This window comes from Myotis nattereri, assembly GCF_964212035.1.
Source record: "Myotis nattereri genome assembly, chromosome: 16".
Taxonomy (NCBI): Eukaryota; Metazoa; Chordata; class Mammalia; order Chiroptera; family Vespertilionidae; genus Myotis; species Myotis nattereri.
Genome location: NC_138091.1, coordinates 41,096,055 through 41,113,873, shown reverse-complemented (window position 1 = coordinate 41,113,873; position 17,819 = coordinate 41,096,055). Strand labels below are relative to the sequence as shown.

Sequence of the window (17,819 nt, the reverse complement as noted above, 5' to 3'; positions counted from 1 at the left end):
GATGTTCTAAAATCCAAAGTCATGCAGAAACAAACTTTGGGATGCTTGTGTTTAATATACTAGGGACAAGGAAATGAAGTACTTACCTTTTCACCCCCTAAATTTAATCCTCAAACTCTCCTGGGTCTAGATAGGGCTGGCCAGAGGGCTATAGTCCATAGTGTATAGATTTAGATACTGGTTTTTATATTTAATCTCTCTGCCCTTTCATATAATGTGTTGGATGGTATATTGATTCCTCCTTAAACCCTGAACAGTGCTGAGCCTGGGTGGAATGGAAGAGTGGAGAAATACTGAAAATTTATAAATCTTTTGAGGGCGGAAAAATCACTATTTCTAGAGGTCATTCTTCTCGGGCCCTTTTAAATCACTTTTTTGGGGTCATATTAAGAGACAAAAGTGAGAAAACAGTCTTCCAGGAGGTCCTGAGAGCCTTTAAGGCAATGAATCCTGGGAAGAAAAGTAACAAGAGTGGCTTGAGTGTCTTTGTGAACTTCTTGGTGGCTTTATCTTGGGGTTCAGAAACATTAGCCTAATTGAAAGGTATATCACCAGTGTCTCTACATTACCAAATTTAATAGTGCTACTACTCTCACCATTTCATTCACCCTTTTAGTGGTATTGGACAGAGTTGGACACCTTTTTGTCTTAAGGCACTCTATTCTTTTTTTAAATATATATATAGTTTTATTGATTTCAGAGTTGAAGAGAGAGAGAGAGAGATAGAAGCATCAGTGATGAAAATCATCGATCGACTGCCTCCTGAATGCCCCACACCGGGGATCAAGCCCACAACCTGCGCATGTGCCCTGACCAGGAATCGAACTGTGACCTCCTGGTTTATAGGGCAACGCTCAACCACTGAATCTTCGCGGCTGGGCAAGACACTATTCTTCCAACTTCTGTGAATCCTGGTTTTTTTTATTGGTTTTTCTATGGGACCTTTCCTGGTTTATTCTCTACGTAAATACTAATGTTGAAGTGCCCTGGGCCTTTGTCTGGGGTTATTTTTTCTTTTTCCATTGTCCTCCCTACATTTGTTACTTGGGTTTTAACCATCATCTACATCCTGATGACTATCAAAGGTGTGCCTCCAACTCAGGTGTCTCTAGGCTTCCAATACCTGTATCCTGCTGCTCACGTGACATTTCCCCTTGGACAGCCTGTAGTTGTCTCATGTATCTTGTCCAAAACAACTCTTAAACTTTTCTCATTACAAGCTTGTGCCATTCCCCCCAACATTCCTCATCTAAATAAATGGCATCACTCCATTGTGCAAGTAAACAATCTAGGAATATCCTTAATTCCCTTGTTCTCTCATAACCTCTACTTCTCTTCAAGTTATCAGCAAGTCCTGTTGGTTCTGCCTCTAAAGTTTTCTTAAATTCCTTTGTCACATCCTGATTTCTGTTCCTACTCTGTGGTAGACTAGATACCCTAAAAACCCTTCTGTACAAAACACCAAAAAATGTTGGGTAAACTGAGTTCTTAAGAAAATTAGGGAACTCTTCAGAGGCAAAAATCAAATGGAACCTCACCAAAAAAGGGGAGAAGAAGCCAGCTTATAATGGGGGTGGAAGATGTGTGTGGTGGTGGTGGGGGGGGGGGGGCGGGAGGGGGGAAGGCAGGATATACCTAGCCCTTATTACTAAGGATTTCTGGTTAACAGCCACTCAAGGGAGGGTACATGGTCTTGGTCTTAGTAAGGAGTTGGAACTGATAAATTGAAATTCTAAGCTGAGATTTTAACATAAAAAGGTCTGTTTTCCAAGAACAAATAGTTACTTCCTCTTAGATCCCTCACCTAATCATGTCAACCTGATCTCAGTCACTCACTATCCTATCATCTTTACTGCTCTTATCACCAGTGTTAATTATCTTCCTCATTTACTTGTCTGTATTCCTCCATTTCAAAGAGGGCAGAGACCTATCTGTTCTGTTAACCACTCTATATACCCTGCCCTTGGTTCCAAATTGTGTGTGTGTGTGTGTTTTTAAATAAATAAATGGGCCAATGTCAAGTAAGCAGATTCCTTCTGAGAATATAACATGATGTTACCTATTTTTTTTTTATTTTGGTACTAAAAAAGAAGACATAACATCATGTTATATTTTCACTTTAAAATATAATTTTAATTTTTACCCAAGTAATGCATACAAATAATTTAAGAAGTTGAAGAATGCTAAAAGACATATTGATATCTTTTGTGCTATCCCTCCTTACTTTTACATATTACTTCCCAGAGATAGCCACTTTCAAAGCATTTAGCTTTTTCTTCTGGTATTTATGTCCATGCTTCTAAGTAATAAGCTTATACTACTATTCTTTTTTTTTTCTTTATTGATTAAGGTATTACATATGTGTCCTTATCTCCCCATTGCCCCCCCACACTCATGCCCTCACCCCGCTGGTGTCTGTGTCCATTGGTTAGGCTTATATGCACGCATACAAGTCCTTTGGTTAATCTCTCCCCCTTACCCCCACCCTCTCCTACCTTCCCTCTGAAGTTTGAGGGTCTGATCGATGCTTCTCTGTCTCTGGATCTGTTTTTGTTCATCAGTTTATGTTGTTCATTACTATTCTTGATATATCAAATTTTAGATACCTTTTAACTTCCTATCACTGGTGAAGATATATTTTTTTTTAACCACCACTATTCCTTCCCATATACCTCACAATATAATCATAATTTTTAAGCCACTTTTGTTAAACCGCTAATCATACATTTTATTTCAACTAAATATTGTTCACTGATAAGCCATGTAGTATACTCTGATTGTGTTTCCTTTCATATACAAATTTTTGTTTTTTCCTGGCGTTAATATTTTTATTAAAAATGTTTTTTTCCTTATACCTATTGCTAACTTCCCCAAATGTTCCAGCAGGTCTCTGAAATGCTTGGCAGTTTACTTAAAAAAAAACACCCTTAAATACATTGACAGTCTAGTCTGTTCATTGTTTTCTAGGCAACCCATGCCCCTTGCCCAGTCCTGCTGCAATATGAGTCTCCTTTTACCACTGTCCTTTATTGGAGTTCCCTTTTTGTGGATCCCATGTCTTCCTCTTTCTGGTAAAGGTGCAGGGGAAGGACAGTTTTTGAGATGGCATGTATCTGAAATATCTTTATTCTCTTTGAATGATCATTTGGGTGGGCATTAAATAATTCATCATTTTGAAGGCATTTTTGGCTCATTTGGCTTAGAATCCATCAAAGTATGATGCTGTTCTGATTTTTGATCCTCTCTAAGAGACCTGGTTCTTTTCTCTGGAAGCTTGTATAACTTATTTATTCCCACTCTTCTGAAATTTCATTGGATTGGGTAATAGATGGGTCCCTTTTAATCTGGAAAGGGAAATTATTATTTCTTTTTTCTATCTTTTTTTAAAAATATATTTTATTGGTTTTTTTACAGAGAGGAAGGGAGAGGGATAGAGAGTTAGAAACATCGATGAGAGAGAAACATCGATCAGCTGCCTCTTGCACACTCCCTACTGGGGATGTGCCCGCAACCAAGATACATGCCTTTGACCGGAATCGAACCTGGGACTCTTCAGTCCGCAGGCCAACGCTCTATCCACTGAACCAAACAGGTTAGGGCAGAAATTATTATTTTTTTGCTAATTCCCATCTTACCATTTTTACCTTCTCTTTCTGTGAATTCTCTTGCTCAGATATTGAATCTTCTGCACAGACCATCTGAGTTTTATTTTTTGTTTTTGCTTCCCCCCTTCTTCTATTTCTCATCTGTTTTGTTGTTGCTGTGGATTACATTCTAGGAGGTTTCCTTGACTCTATCTTTCAACCCATCTAATTTTTAATCTGGCCACCATTTTCAGAAGCTCTTTTTTTGTTGCTATTTTCATCTTTATCTTCATTTTTATCCTATTCCTGTAAAGTGGGTATAATTTTTCTCCCTGAGGATATTATTTATAGTTTTGTGAAATTTTTGTTACCTCCTAATACTCTGAATCCTGTGTTCATTTCTTTTTTCTTATGTTCACCTCTATCTCATGTTGGAGGTTTTCTTCAAAAGCATAGCAGTTCACCCTGGCCGGGTAGCATGGTTAGTTGGTTGGTTGGTTGGAGCGTTTTCTGGTACACCAAAAGGTCGCGGGTTTGATTCCCGATTGGCACGTACCTAGGTTGCTGGTTGGATCCCCGGTCAGGGTCATGGGAGGCAACCGACTGATGTTTCTCTTTCTCTCTCTCTAAAAAAAAGCAAGTATAGTTCTTAGTTCTTAAAGTTGAGTGGTCTTATGTGCGTGTTGGGTTTGCTGTATGTTGGGCTTCTCTGGGGGTTTGGGAGGGGCCTGGCTGTCAGTGGTCTGGGAGCTTATGTATGTAGCTCTTTTGTCATCTTTTGTCCATTGTCATCTCATTTTCCATTCTTTGTCTTTGTGGGTTTGTACCCTTTGCCTCTGCTTTACTGTCACTTAATAGACTTTGGGTCATGTTTAACCAGCAGATCTATGTCATGTTCTCTTGAGCACTCTTATTTTTGCACATGTTGTTCCCTCTACTTGGCCTGGTTACCCTTTCCTCTCTTAGCATTACCATATCTCCTGTAGATTTATACATATGAAATTATTAAGAGATATGCTAATGACTTTAGATTGGGTCTTAGACCTTTCACTTTGGGAATATCTCAAAATAAACTTACTCATCCAAGTGATTTTGTTTTATAACATGCCTCATTTCAGTGTTTACATGTCAATATTTAGTTATGGTGTAATTTCTTAATTCTCAAATAACTACCCACAGTCACATGTCATGAAATGTCTTCTTTTAGATGATAACAGGGTCCTAAAATCTCATTATAGCAATTTAAGGAGAATCAACAATACTATATAACAGTCTAGCTTCATGAGCAAAGCCATATATATTTTACTATATTTTTATTGGTTTCAGAGAGGAAGGGAGAGGAAGAAACATCAATGATGAGAGACAATCATTGATCAGCTGCCTCCTGCATGCCCCCTACTGGGGATCGAGCCTGCAACTTGGGCATGTGACCTGACCAGGAATCGAACCTTGATCGAACTTATATTTTGAAAGGATTTATAATGTGGAGAATAAGCATGTAGAGCAAGCATGTCAAACTCAAAGGCTAACATGGGCCAAATAAACGAGGCATGCGGCCCGCAGGCTGCAAGTTTAACATGCTTGCTGCAGAGGGACAAGGGTAAGAGCATCAAAATCAGTTGGGAGTTGAAGGCAGTAATCTAAGGTAAGAGATGATGGTGACTTGGACTAAGATTGTATTAGTGGAGCCATGGCCAGTGTTGCTAAATGGTTAGAGTGTTGGTGTGAGCACCAAAGGGTCTTGGGTTTGATTCCCAGTCAAGAGCATGTTCCTGAATTGCACTTTTATTATTTATTTATTTATTTATTTATTTAAATATGTTTTATTGATTTTCTACAGAGAGGAAGGGAGAGGGATAGTTAGAAACATGGATGAGAGAGAAACACTGATCAGCCGCCTCCTGCACGCCCTGCACTGGGGATGTGCCCGCAACCAAGGTACATGCCCTTGACCGGAATCGAACGTGGGACCCTTGAGTCCGCAGGCCGACGCTCTGTCTACTGAGCCAAACCGGTTAGGGCACTATTAAAATACTTTTAACAGCAAAACCTTTTCCTTTGAAACTGCAAATTCTTTTCTCATGGATATTGGAGTCTCTATAAAAGTGGCATTCTATGGCTGTGTTAGTAGAAATGTTGTCCAAGTCACCAAATGCAATAAACCTCCTCAAATTTAGGGCAGAGAACAGCAACCATTTTATGATGCTCTCGGATTCTGGGGCTGCAATTTAGATAGGCACAGCAGGGATGTCTTGTCTTTGCTCCACAATGTCTGGGGCCTCAGCTGGGCAGACTTGGACGTCTGGGGGCACTCAGTGCTGCTTCACTCACATACGGTGCCTGGGCTGGAATGAGGCAAAGGCTGATCCCATCTGGGATGCAGACCAAGTGCTTCCATGTGGAAGAACTTTTTGCCTTGGGCTTCTCACAAGATGTTGGCTGGGTTCTGGAGAAGGAGCCTTTCAAGAGAATCAGGTAGAAGCCGCATAGCCTTAGAAGTTGCATGTGGATAGTTCTGCCATACTCTGTTGGTTGGAGCAGTCATGGATTTAGCCAGGTTCAAGAGAAGAGGGCAAAGGTCCCTTCATTCAGTGGGACAGGTATCAAAGAGTTTGGTCCATGCTTTCTAACCACCACAAATGCTCTTTGAATTTGAGGTTCTGCCCCCAATCCATAGTTACTTTAAAGGAAAAAGTTCTAACACATGATCCATGGGCATGGACTCTTAGCCCCAGTTATAAATTGCTTCATGCTAAGCATCCAGGACTACCTTAATATCTCTTGTAGGGAAAGTGACCAGAATAAATTTGAGAAAAGAGTCTTCCTTCTCTTCAAAAAGGATTGATCTATATTGTTGGTTTGTGATGTTGAGATTCAGAAATTTGTTTTCTTTCTCTGCTTTATTTCATTTGCCTGGCTTAAAAGAATATTAATAACTTACATCGCATTCTAGATCAGTGGATGCTTTTATGACTCTTATTTGGGCTTTGGCCAAAGATAACAGAACCCACAGGCTTTTCCAGCAACTTGCCCTTCTCCTCCCTTCAGTTGCGTTCCAAGCTTGGAAATTATGACATGACGATTTGCTTGCCTAACTTACAGTTGTTTCTCAAAGGCTGTACTCATTCTGTTTTAAAAAGTTGGCAGCCTGCCTCTGATCCCTGTGAGGGTGAGCCCATCAGCATTCACAGCTCATTGGAAGGATGCTTTGCTTCTCTCTGGAAAAGCTTCCAAATTCTAGGTAGCCAGTCATACAGGGTAGAGTTCATCTTGTTTCCCCAGATGCAGAAGTCTTACGGGTGCCATACTTTTCAGTATTGTGGCTATCGGTGACTGTTCAGCAGGAACTTTTGGAGTGGAGGTGGTATTTATGTGTGTGTGCAAATGTGAGTAAAGGAAACTATAAAGAAATGTTTTTTGGTGTCTTAAATCTAATATCCTGTTGGAAGCTCTGAGTAGGAATGATACATGAGGGTTGCCAGCAGAGAGCTTCTCAAATGGAGGAAATGGAATTAAAACAAGAAAAAGCCTCAGCTGCATACATCATATTACAACAGTCTTAGTAAGTACTGCAGGCATTCAGAGTTAAAGCAGTGATTGGGCCAGAGGTGAGTTAGGGAAAGCCTCTAACACTGGCTGGAAAGGGACATATAATGCCACCAAGGAGAAAAACAGTTTAGGCGAGACTATCTGTGAGAAAAGTCTGAAGGGGTGGGGGTGGAGAAGGAGATAAGGTGAATTGATGGAAGACAGGACATTTTTGAAAGTCATCTTGAGGCTGGAGAAAGGAGCTGGAGTTGCCTAAGTTGGCTGAGGAGTTGGAGAGCCTTAGGCAGGGATAAAGATTTTGTAATGGACAATGAGAAGTTAGTTATATTTTTGAGCTGGGGGATGTGCTGTGGTTTTACTCTTATTGAAAGGAAAACTGAAAGAGTTGGTCTGCTTCTCAGAATACTTCTTAGTGGACGCAGTGTCCTTGCCTGGGAGAATCTGGCTTATCAATGTAGTTGTAATTCATACCAGCGATTTATTCATTCTGCTGGGTACTGGGGTCAGTCCAGTATAGCGGTTACAAGTGCAGGTTATGGAGTCATAGTGCTTGGGTCTAAGTAGTGGTGATGGTGATGGAAGGAAGGCCTGTGGAGGGAGGCCTTGGTATTTTTGAGCAGCTGAAAGAAGAGCAAAGGGAGTGCCAGGAGCTCAGCCAGTAGGCTGGTGCCAGCTGACACAAGAAAGGCAGGGCTATCCAGGCCCTCGGTCACATTAATAACACCAACACTTATATACTGTTTGCTAGCTGTGTCCTAAGCACTTTGTGTACATTAATCTTTAGTTCTAACAATGATCCTGTGAGGTAAGTCCTGTTTCCTCCCCATTTTTACAGATGAGGAAACTGAGGCACAAAGAGGCAAAATAACTGGCACTCTCTCACAAGTGGTGGAGCCAGGATTCAGGTCTGGGCACTGTGGCCCCAGGATCCATGCTCTAAGGACAACGCTCTTCTGACATAATATTACATATTTTGTTTCTCAACCTAAGATCAATGCAAGGTTGTCAGTGGGGTTTTAAGTAGGGGAGTAGCAAGATCAAGTCTATGTCTTGAAAATATCTCTCTACAATATGGAAAATGGACTAGAAGGAGGCAAGCATATGTGGGGAGACAGTTCAAAGCTCTTGTGGCCCAGCTGCATTCTGGCTCCGAGATTTCTGTCTGATTTTCTTTGACACCTTTTCTTGGGGGGAAGGGTGTGTGTGCTGGGTTCTGATATTTTTGGTTAAATATCAATTTACTACTTATACTGCAGCATTTATTCTTGGATTGCAGTAACCTTATGTCTTGAGGGGATGGAACCTGATCATAATTTATAGACTGAAGAGTTTTTAGAGGACATCCAGCCCAGTTGCTCTTCCAGTATCAGAATTACTGCTGTGACATTTCTCAGGGTGAGCATTTAACCTCCATTTGAACACCAAACGCAACAGGAACGTGTCAGTTTGTCCCTCACTCCTTTCTCTGAGTCGCCTTTGCCCTTCAGTCACCAAGTCCCATGCTGTCTTCCTCATTAATGTCTCTGGAAGATGTCTGCTTGAAAACATTTCTGAGGCTGCTACCACCTCTTACCTTGATCCCTTCATCTTAAGGGATCTTTCTGAAATGTAAATCAAATGATCATTTGTCTGCTTCAAGCTTTGCAGACCTCATCATTGCCCTATTTCTTTATGTGGCTTACCTGAGAGTCTTCTCCAACCTCATCTCACATCAGAGTCTCCATATGCAGTTTCTGTAGTGTTCTGCTTCATGACAACTGCCTGGACCCCACCCTGAAGATTATATTGAGTCCAGCTAGTGTAAGGACCAATGTCTGGCTTCTCACAGTTCCTTAGATGATTCTGATTCTAATGTGCATCCAGAGTTGAGCTATGACCTCTGCTGTGTATTCCCAGGTTCTCAATCTGGCCACACATTAATATCATCTGATGAGCTTTTAAATGTCGAAACCTGGTTCCCACCCTCAGCATCTGGTTTGGTTGCCACGAATCTTTGTATTTATTTATTTTTAAAAAGTATCTGCCCTTATAATTCTAATCTGCAGCCAGGGGTTGGAACCTCTGCATACAGAGGAAATCACTCCGAGGACAGAATTCAGAGTATATGTTATGGGGAAACAGATTCCAGTTTTGGAGTGATTTACCCTTTTCATGTAGAGATCTCCAAGTATTTGAAGAGCCACTCTTCCATAATTTAGTTTTTTGTCTACTAACCCCACTTCCTGTTCCTCAAACCTTTTTACTGGGCAAAACATTCAAGTTTTTGGACTCCTTACACCCTAGGAGTATGTATTTGTTTTTCAGTGTGCCATTTAAAATGTGATACAATTAGAATATCATTCTAGATATGGGCCAGTTTCAGCAGGACTAATAGATCCTTTAGTTGTAACACTCTATATGTGTGTTAACACATTATAAGGTCACATTGACTTGGCATCATGGTTGACTCATGAGTTACTTAAAGATCAATTAAAACTCCCTCTGTAGCATAATGGCTAAGAGCAGGAACTTTGAAAACAGACTACTGTATTTGGGTTAGTATTCCAACTCCATGCCTACTACCATATGACCTTGGGTGACTCACTTAAAATCCCGTGCCTCAGTTTCCTCCTCTGTAAAATGGGGATAAAAATAGCATCTATCTCATAGGATTGTGTGAGACTGAAATAAATAAAGAAATATATGTCATGTGCTTAAAACAGTGGCTGATACATAGTAAGTACTATATAAATATTAGCCATAATCATTAGTTATTTGGATTGCTCTTAAACCCAGGTGATTTTTAAAATATATGTATATATATATATATATATATATATATATATATATATATATTATTGATTTCAGAGAGAAAGGGAGAAGGAGAGATAGAAACATTAATGATGAGAGTCATTGATCGGCTGCTTCCTGCACGCCCCCTACTGGGGATCAAGCCTGCAACCTGGGTATGTGCCCTGATTGAGAATCGAACCCGCCACCTTTTCTGTGTACCATGGAACGGTGCTCCAACCAACTGAGCCACCCTGCTGGAGCCCTTAATGTATTTCCCTTAGTCTTTTTAGGACCTGGAGCTATCCTCAAGTGAACCAGGTGGAGATATTGGATTAGGGCACACTTAACCTTCCTGTCCTCTCCTTGTCTCCTTACATACACCAAATCACAGCATTACTAACTTCCTCCCTTAGGATATGATACAAAGGCCCATTGAAATGCATGTGTTTTACATTGCAGGGAAAGCGGACTTTATCATTTAACTCTTAACTCCGCTAATCTGAGGAATTTATCTGTGTCCCAGGGCATTGAGGAAATTCATTTAGCATAAAATATGTTAATGAAAGGGATGCCATGGTGGGTGGGGTGGGGAGGAACTATACAGCAGTAAGGTACACACAGTCCCTTACTATATAGGAGGGATGCTGTACATCCATTATGTTGTATGTGTGTGTTTTTAAAAAACTTTTACAACAATCCTTAAAAGAGGGGTACTTCTCCATTTTACTGAAATCAGTAGTCAAGTAATGTTTTCCAAACAAAGAGCTAATAAATGGCAGTCAGGGTTTGCACCCCAGCCCAGCCAGTATAAAGTCTCATTTCCTTGGCCTCATACCCCACTGCTTTGGAGCAGTGTGTCTGGGTGGAGGAGTGTCACAAAGTGGGGAGACTGTGTGACACACAAATTCTGTCTGTTTTGTGGTTTTCATATAGAGTCAGACCAGTTTTCAGGCAGCTTTAACCATAAACTGTGCACTTAGTAATTGATGAAGCATGTCCATATTACTTTCAATTTGGAGAGATTTATGTTTGTTAGGTTCTTGTTCCTTTAATCTGAAGTATTTGTGATCAAATATAGTACCTATCCCAAATGAAGTATGGAAACTACATCAGTTTGTTTCTTTAAATTTCTTACCATTATTATCTTAGAAATAAATAATAAGAGGTCTTGGTATTTCATAGTTCTCAGAATTTTCCCAAAGACAGCTGAGTATGCACTAGATTTGGGGTAATTCTTTTGGTTTTGTTTTTAAAACCCTGGCTGTTCTTCAAGGATTAGAGCATTAGGTTTCCTTCCCTTTTGCTGTTCACATTCCTGATAGTCTCTGCCTCTTGAAGTTAACTGTAAATCTGATAATTTTATTCTCTCTGTTTCTGGATATACACTAGATAACTATGCAAAGGTAGTGCTAGTGATCAGATTTGGAATGGAGAAAATAATGTGCTTGGCACAAGAGGCTTTAACTTTTCCTAGAAGAATTACAGTGAGGTAAGAAGAATGAGGGATATAGACTTTTTTGGGGGTTAGAGTGCTCCAGAGTGTCATGAAAAACTGTCCTTTTCTCCAAGCTCTACTCCCCAGGAATTTAGTACTTCTTTCATATATTCAATTTTGCCACATTAGTGGGGAACTCTAATTCAATTTTTCTTACATCTCAATGTCCATTTTTGCAAGGAAGAGTTGGTTTCTGACTTTAAAGCAAATCCTATTATTTGTAATTGAGTGTTACAATAAGTATAGTTCAGATTGGGCACTCAAGTGCTAACATTTTGTCTTTCTGGGAAATCAGAATTAGATTTATATATAGACTTAAGGTGCTATTGGGATTTGTAAGCAATGAAATTATATGTTTATTATACAAGGATACTTACTTTGAATTATCTATTTTTTAAATTTGAAATTTCAAAGTCTTACCATCTAGGATAATTATGAATGGTTAAGTTAACAATGATTAAATAGTTAAAGCTTTAATATTTAAATATGGACTCCTATCATTCATTACACCTTTCATTCTACAGTGAAAGTTTTATAAAGATTGAGTATCTTTGTCTAGCATTAATAGCCTTTTACTTTTTCTCCTCTTCTTTTAAAAAAATTTTATTCATTGATTTGAGAGAGATAAACATTGATTTGTTGTTCTACTTGTTTATGCATTTATTGGTTAATTCTTGTATGTGTCCTGACTGGGGATCCAACCTGCAACCTTGGTGTATCGGGATGATGCTGTAACCAACTGAGCTACTTGGCCAGGGCTAAAAATATACATATTTTAAAAAATATATATTTCTATTGATTTAAGAGAGAGGGAGAGAGAGAGAAACATCAATGATGAGAGAATCATTGATCGGCTCCCTCCTGCATGTCCCCTACTTGGGATCGAGCAAGCCCCACAACCCGTGCATGTGCACTGACCGGGAATCAAACTGTGACCTCCTGGTTCATAGATTGATGCTCAACCACTGAGCCATACTGGCTGGGCTAAAAATATATATATATATATATTTTTTAAATATATATTTTATTGATTTTTCACAGAGAGGAAGGGAGAGAGATAGAGAGCCAGAAACATCAATGAGAGAGAAACATCGATCAGCTGCCTCCTGCACATCCCCCACTGGGGATGTGCCTGCAACCCAGGTACATGCCCTTGACCGGAATCGAACCTGGGACCCCTCAGTCCGCAGGCCGACGCTCCATCCACTGAGCCAAACCCGTTTCGGCTAAAAATATGTTCTTAAAAGGACTGGCTTCTCTAGAAATTAATGCAAGTATATTTCTATATTACTTTATTCTTTGATTGCCTTAGCCACTGAGCCTTTCCTGACAGCAAAGAGGAGCTTAGTGTAGGCAACAGATAAAATACAAGTATGCGCTATTTAAGATCTAGGTATTTCTACAGCCAACACCCAAAGAAAAATCGCGTGATACATCATTGCAAGGTGAAACAGAAATTATCTTTAGATCACTTCTTGTTCTGAATGGTTTTCCTCCCTCTCCTCACTTTCTACCCTCCTGCCTGGGCCCTGTTGTAAACCCACTGGTGCGTGAATGTGAAATACAAGTCTTATTTTAAAAGAAGTTTTATGAAATGATGTAATGAAACCCTTTGGTAAGTGGTCCTGACTTGTGTTCTCAACTTGCCCTTGGTTACTTTAGATTGAAGTATATAAATGAGAACTGTGATTTTGGACAAACTTTTTTAGTGATCTTTACAGTAATTAGTTCCCCATTAGACAATAGTTGTTTGTCTTATGACTTGTTGTTGGTAAAGTTATCCCCAAGGGGTTGAGAAATTCCTGTTTTGTAAAGTCCAGAAAGTCTTTGTTGATTTACTGTTTCATTTTCTTTTTCTTTCCTCTTCAGTTGTAGAAAACAGTATCACACTTTTCCTTCATATGCTAACATTTACTATCTTCTAACCTAAATTTAGCAAACACCTTGAGAAAATTAAGCCCTATGTCAATTAAGCCCTAAGCCACTATATGGAATGTATTGTTTTCTCTCCTGTGCATCCAGAATGGTACTTGGCACTTAAATTGTTGTGCAAATCACTTTCTGTGTTCTGGGGTTCAGTGAAAGTGATTATTGAATCTCAGGTTTAGGATTATTCCATAGGTAAGAAATACTTTAGTTAGAATAGGGGCCCTGGCTGGGTCGCTCAGTTGGTTACAGCATCATCCCAATAAGCCAAGGATGAGGGTTTGATACCAGGTCAGGGCACATACAGGAATCAACCAATGAATTTATAAATAAGTGGAATAACAAATTGATGTTTCTCTCTGTCTGTCTGTCTCTTCCTTCCTCTCACCTTCTCTCTCTAAAAAAATAAAATAAAATAATCAATAAATTAAGAAATAATAATTAAGTGAGGTTCTTTAGATTGTAATTTGAAAAATCAGAATTAAGATTGTGAAATAAAGTTAGATCTTTTAATTTTTTTCCCAGTAAAACAATTACCACAAAGCTAGTTGGCAATGGTTTTCCTAGACAGTTTGGCTAGTGCTCTCTTAGGGATATGCTTTTGTTATGAAGAGCATTTGATCTGATTGCTCTGTGGCCCCTGTTGGTTAAATATGGTTTGTAGCTAAGCAGCCATTAAGGAGATCACTATCTGACTCTTTGCCCATGTCCTCCTTGAAAATGCTACCTGCTCTTTGGCTTTAATTTACAACTACTAAAACTATATTTTTTTATATAACTATACTAGAGGCCCGGTGCACGAAATTTGTGCACTGGGGGGGGGGGGTCCCCTCAACCTGGCCTGCGCCATCTCGCAGTCTGGGAGCCCTTGGGGGATGTCTGATTGATCTTAGGCCCACTCCCCGCAGAGCTGGCCTAAGCCAGCACTCAGACATCCTTAGCGCTGCTGCAGAGGCGGAGAGGCTCCTGCCATCTGCTTGCGCTTGCCGGCCGTGAGCCTAGCTCAGGGCTTCTGGCTGAACGGAGCTCCCCCTGTGGAAGTGCACTGATCACCAGGGGGCAACTCCTGCATTGAGCATCTACCCCCTGATGGTCAGTGCATGTCATAGCCACCCGTCATTCCATCGTTCGGTTGATTTGCATATTAGCCCTTTATTATATAGGATGTATGATAGCTATTTTATGTATATGCTATTTATATGATAGCTATTACAGTATTATTTGCAGTAATTAGACTAAGAAGTAAAACATAACATGAGTCACTTTTGGTGCTTTAAATTTATGGAAAAAACTATTAGCTAGTTTCTGATTTAAGAAATAGCACAATTACCGTTCTATTTTCTAAAACCCCAACTCAAATTAAAACAACAGCCGAAACCGGTTTGGCTCGGTGGATAGAGCATCGGCTTGCGGACTGAAGGGTCCCGGGTTCGATTCCGGCCAAGGGCATGTACCTGGGTTGCCGGCACATCCCCAGTAGGAGGTTTGTAGGAGGCAGCTGATCGATGTTCCTCTCTCATCGATGTTTCTAACTATCTCTCTCCCTTCCTCTCTGTAAAAAATCAATAAAATAAAAAAAAAATTTTAAAAAAAAACAACAGCAAAAATCCTCTGAGTTATGGACTGGAAATGAATTGGGCTATTTTCAACAACTTGTAATTTGTTAATGGTACCAGTATATTAGTTTGAAAATGCAAATATTCATGCATGATTTCAATGTTAATCTATAACTGATCGGATATTTTGGTATGCTGCTTTGTCAGGGAGCAGACTGAGATGGCTCTATGTTTGTATCTAAGATAAGCAAATTTATAATGACACTGGAGTATATTTTGAAAAGTAGGTGTCTAGTTCTTTAAATCCTTTGTTAGAAGAACCCAGTTTCTTGGTTACATAAGAGCAGCAGTGTCCAACACAAGTGTGACTTGTGGAATGCAAGTCACATATGTAATTCTAAAGTTGTTAATAGCTATATTAAGAGAATTAAAAAGAAATGGGTGAGATTCATTTTAATAATATGTTTTAGTTTCCCCAATATATCCAAAATATTATCAATTCAATACCAATGAGATATTTTACTTTTTTTAAAGTGTATTTTACACTTAAAGCACATCTTGGTTTGAACCAGCCACATTTCAAGTGTCCAATAGCCACACATGGGAAGTGGCTACCATATTTCATTACATTTGCATTGCAGTAAAATATACATAAATTGGCATGTTAGACAGAACTCTATGCAAATCAGGTCCTTGGAAACATAAGGCAGATCCCGATGCTTTTAGCCTAAGAGGCATATTTTAACTTGGCTCTAATGCGAATATTGTAAGAGTGTTCTCGTGACCTTTGATTTCTTGTTGAAGGTAATATGCACCATGGTTACAGTGCTTTAGCATGTAACATGTAGCCTGCTCTGAGAAATAAATAAATCAAGAAGTCCAGTTAAGTGTATGTTTTTGTATGTATTCAGTCTTTTCTTAAATGTTCTCACTATCCCAGAGAGCCATCTCAATATCTGTACATTTCTTAGTCTTTGGCTATTACTTGCTGTTACTTTCACTATTTCTCAGGACTACTTAGTCGGTGTTGCTATTCAGAAAGAGGACTAAAGGTGGTCAGCCAGATTGGTTTGTCATACCTAAGCTTTTCCCTGGGGTATTCATTAACCTGAGGACAACCTATATGCCCGGTATTTAGCTTTTCTTCTCTCTCATTTCAGACTGAGAAATTTATAAGACAAAATTACTTTTTGTTGAATGGGAGAAATCCCAGTTAGATCCTTGCTTATCCTCTTAAAGCTGTAGTCTTAGAATTAGCTCTCTGTCCTCCCTGAACATCCACACCCCACATTTTGGTCTTAGTTCAGGTTTACTGTATATACCTCCCAGTTCACTTACAGGGTATAGGGTGGAAAGCAGGGAACTGACACCTGTTGAGCATCTGTTGTAAGCTAGGCACTGAGCTGGGTGCTTAGAAATATTCTTTCAACAGCCCTGAGGGGTGGGGATTATGATCTCTATTTTATAGATGAGGACATGGAATTCTGGAAGTAATTTTTCACTTCACATTCCTCAGGTAGATTATTGAACTTGGCATCATGCCCACATCGTCCTCTAGTTTAGAAGAAGCTGTGATGTGCTTCCTTAAGTAGAGATTGTGAATGTGAATGTGTTGGTCTAAACTGGGAGAGACATGCCAGGATCCTTTCCAAAGCATCTTTTATCCTTAATCACAGACCTGATGCATGTGTTGGGTACATAGGGTATTTCTACATTGTTTACCTTACCAGGGCTTGTAGTAACAATATGAACACTTTGGTTTACAGTTGGGACCCCTGATTCCAGCAGGATGGCCCAATGGAATCAGCTACAGCAGCTCGACACAAGGTACCTGGAGCAGCTTCATCAGCTGTACAGTGACAGCTTCCCAATGGAGCTGCGGCAGTTTCTGGCCCCTTGGATTGAGAGTCAAGATTGGTAAGTCCTGCCCAGCCAGTGTGGCTCAGAGGTTGAGTGAACCAGGAGGACCCTGGTTCAATTCCCGGTCAGGGCATATGTCCAGGTTTTGGGCTCAATCTCCAGTAGGGGGTGTGCAGGAGGCAGTCAATCAATGATTCTCTCTCATCATTGATGTTTCTATCTCTCTTCCCCTCTGGAATCAATAAAAATATGTTAAAAAAAAAAAAGATTGGTAAGTCCTTTTTGAGAAACTCCCAAATTGTTAGGTTTTGATTTGCATCAAGAAGCATGATCATAACTCTGTCCTATTTCATTGAAAAATGTATGGGTACAGGTGATGGGGTACAAGAGATAAGGAGGTAAAGAGGTACTCTCAGTCTTATATAAACATTTTCTATATTAAAAACATACACTAGCAACTGACTTTTGGCACATCAGCCTGCTTGCTGGTAAAAGTTTTTAGGACTGATTTGGATCTCACTGACTCAGTGAGATCCTCTGTATCAGTGGTTCTCAACCTGTGGGTCGTGACCCCTTTGGGGGTCTAACGACCCTTTCACAGGGGTCGCCTAAGACCATCGGACAACACATATATAATTACATATTGTTTTTGTGATTAATCACTATGCTTTAATTATGTTCAATTTGTAACAATGAAAATACATCCTGCATATCAGATATTTACATGACGATTCATAACAGTAGCAAAATTACAGTTATGAAGTAGCAACGAAAATAATTTTATGGTTGGGGGGTCACCACAACATGAGGAACTGTATTAAAGGGTTACGGCATTAGGAAGGTTGAGAACCACTGCTCTGTATGTTATTATGCTTCAGAGACATGCTGCAAATATTTTTTTGTCTGAATGAGAATTCTGTCATGGGTAGAAGTTTGGGTCCTTGCTTCTCATTCCTCTTTAACTAAAGGAGAGGGACACAGAGTAAGAGAAATAGCCTTGTTCATAGAGGAGATAATGGCACAGAATTCCAACAACTATTTCACTTTAAGGTGTTCAGATTCACCTATTAATTTTGG

At 39.7% G+C, this 17,819-nt stretch overlaps 1 protein-coding gene across 2 annotated transcripts in view; it reads left to right on the top strand.

Annotated features, from left to right (window-relative positions):
• STAT3 (signal transducer and activator of transcription 3) overlaps nt 1-17,819 on the top strand; it is a 49,596-nt gene that overhangs the window by 9,950 nt on the left and 21,827 nt on the right. For both annotated transcript variants that reach the window (XM_081109429.1, XM_081109428.1), the window contains exon 2: nt 16,649-16,799. In XM_081109429.1, coding sequence (XP_080965555.1) covers nt 16,672-16,799 — 128 coding nt within the window. In that variant the 5' untranslated portion in view covers nt 16,649-16,671. The remainder of the gene's footprint in view (nt 1-16,648; nt 16,800-17,819) is intronic.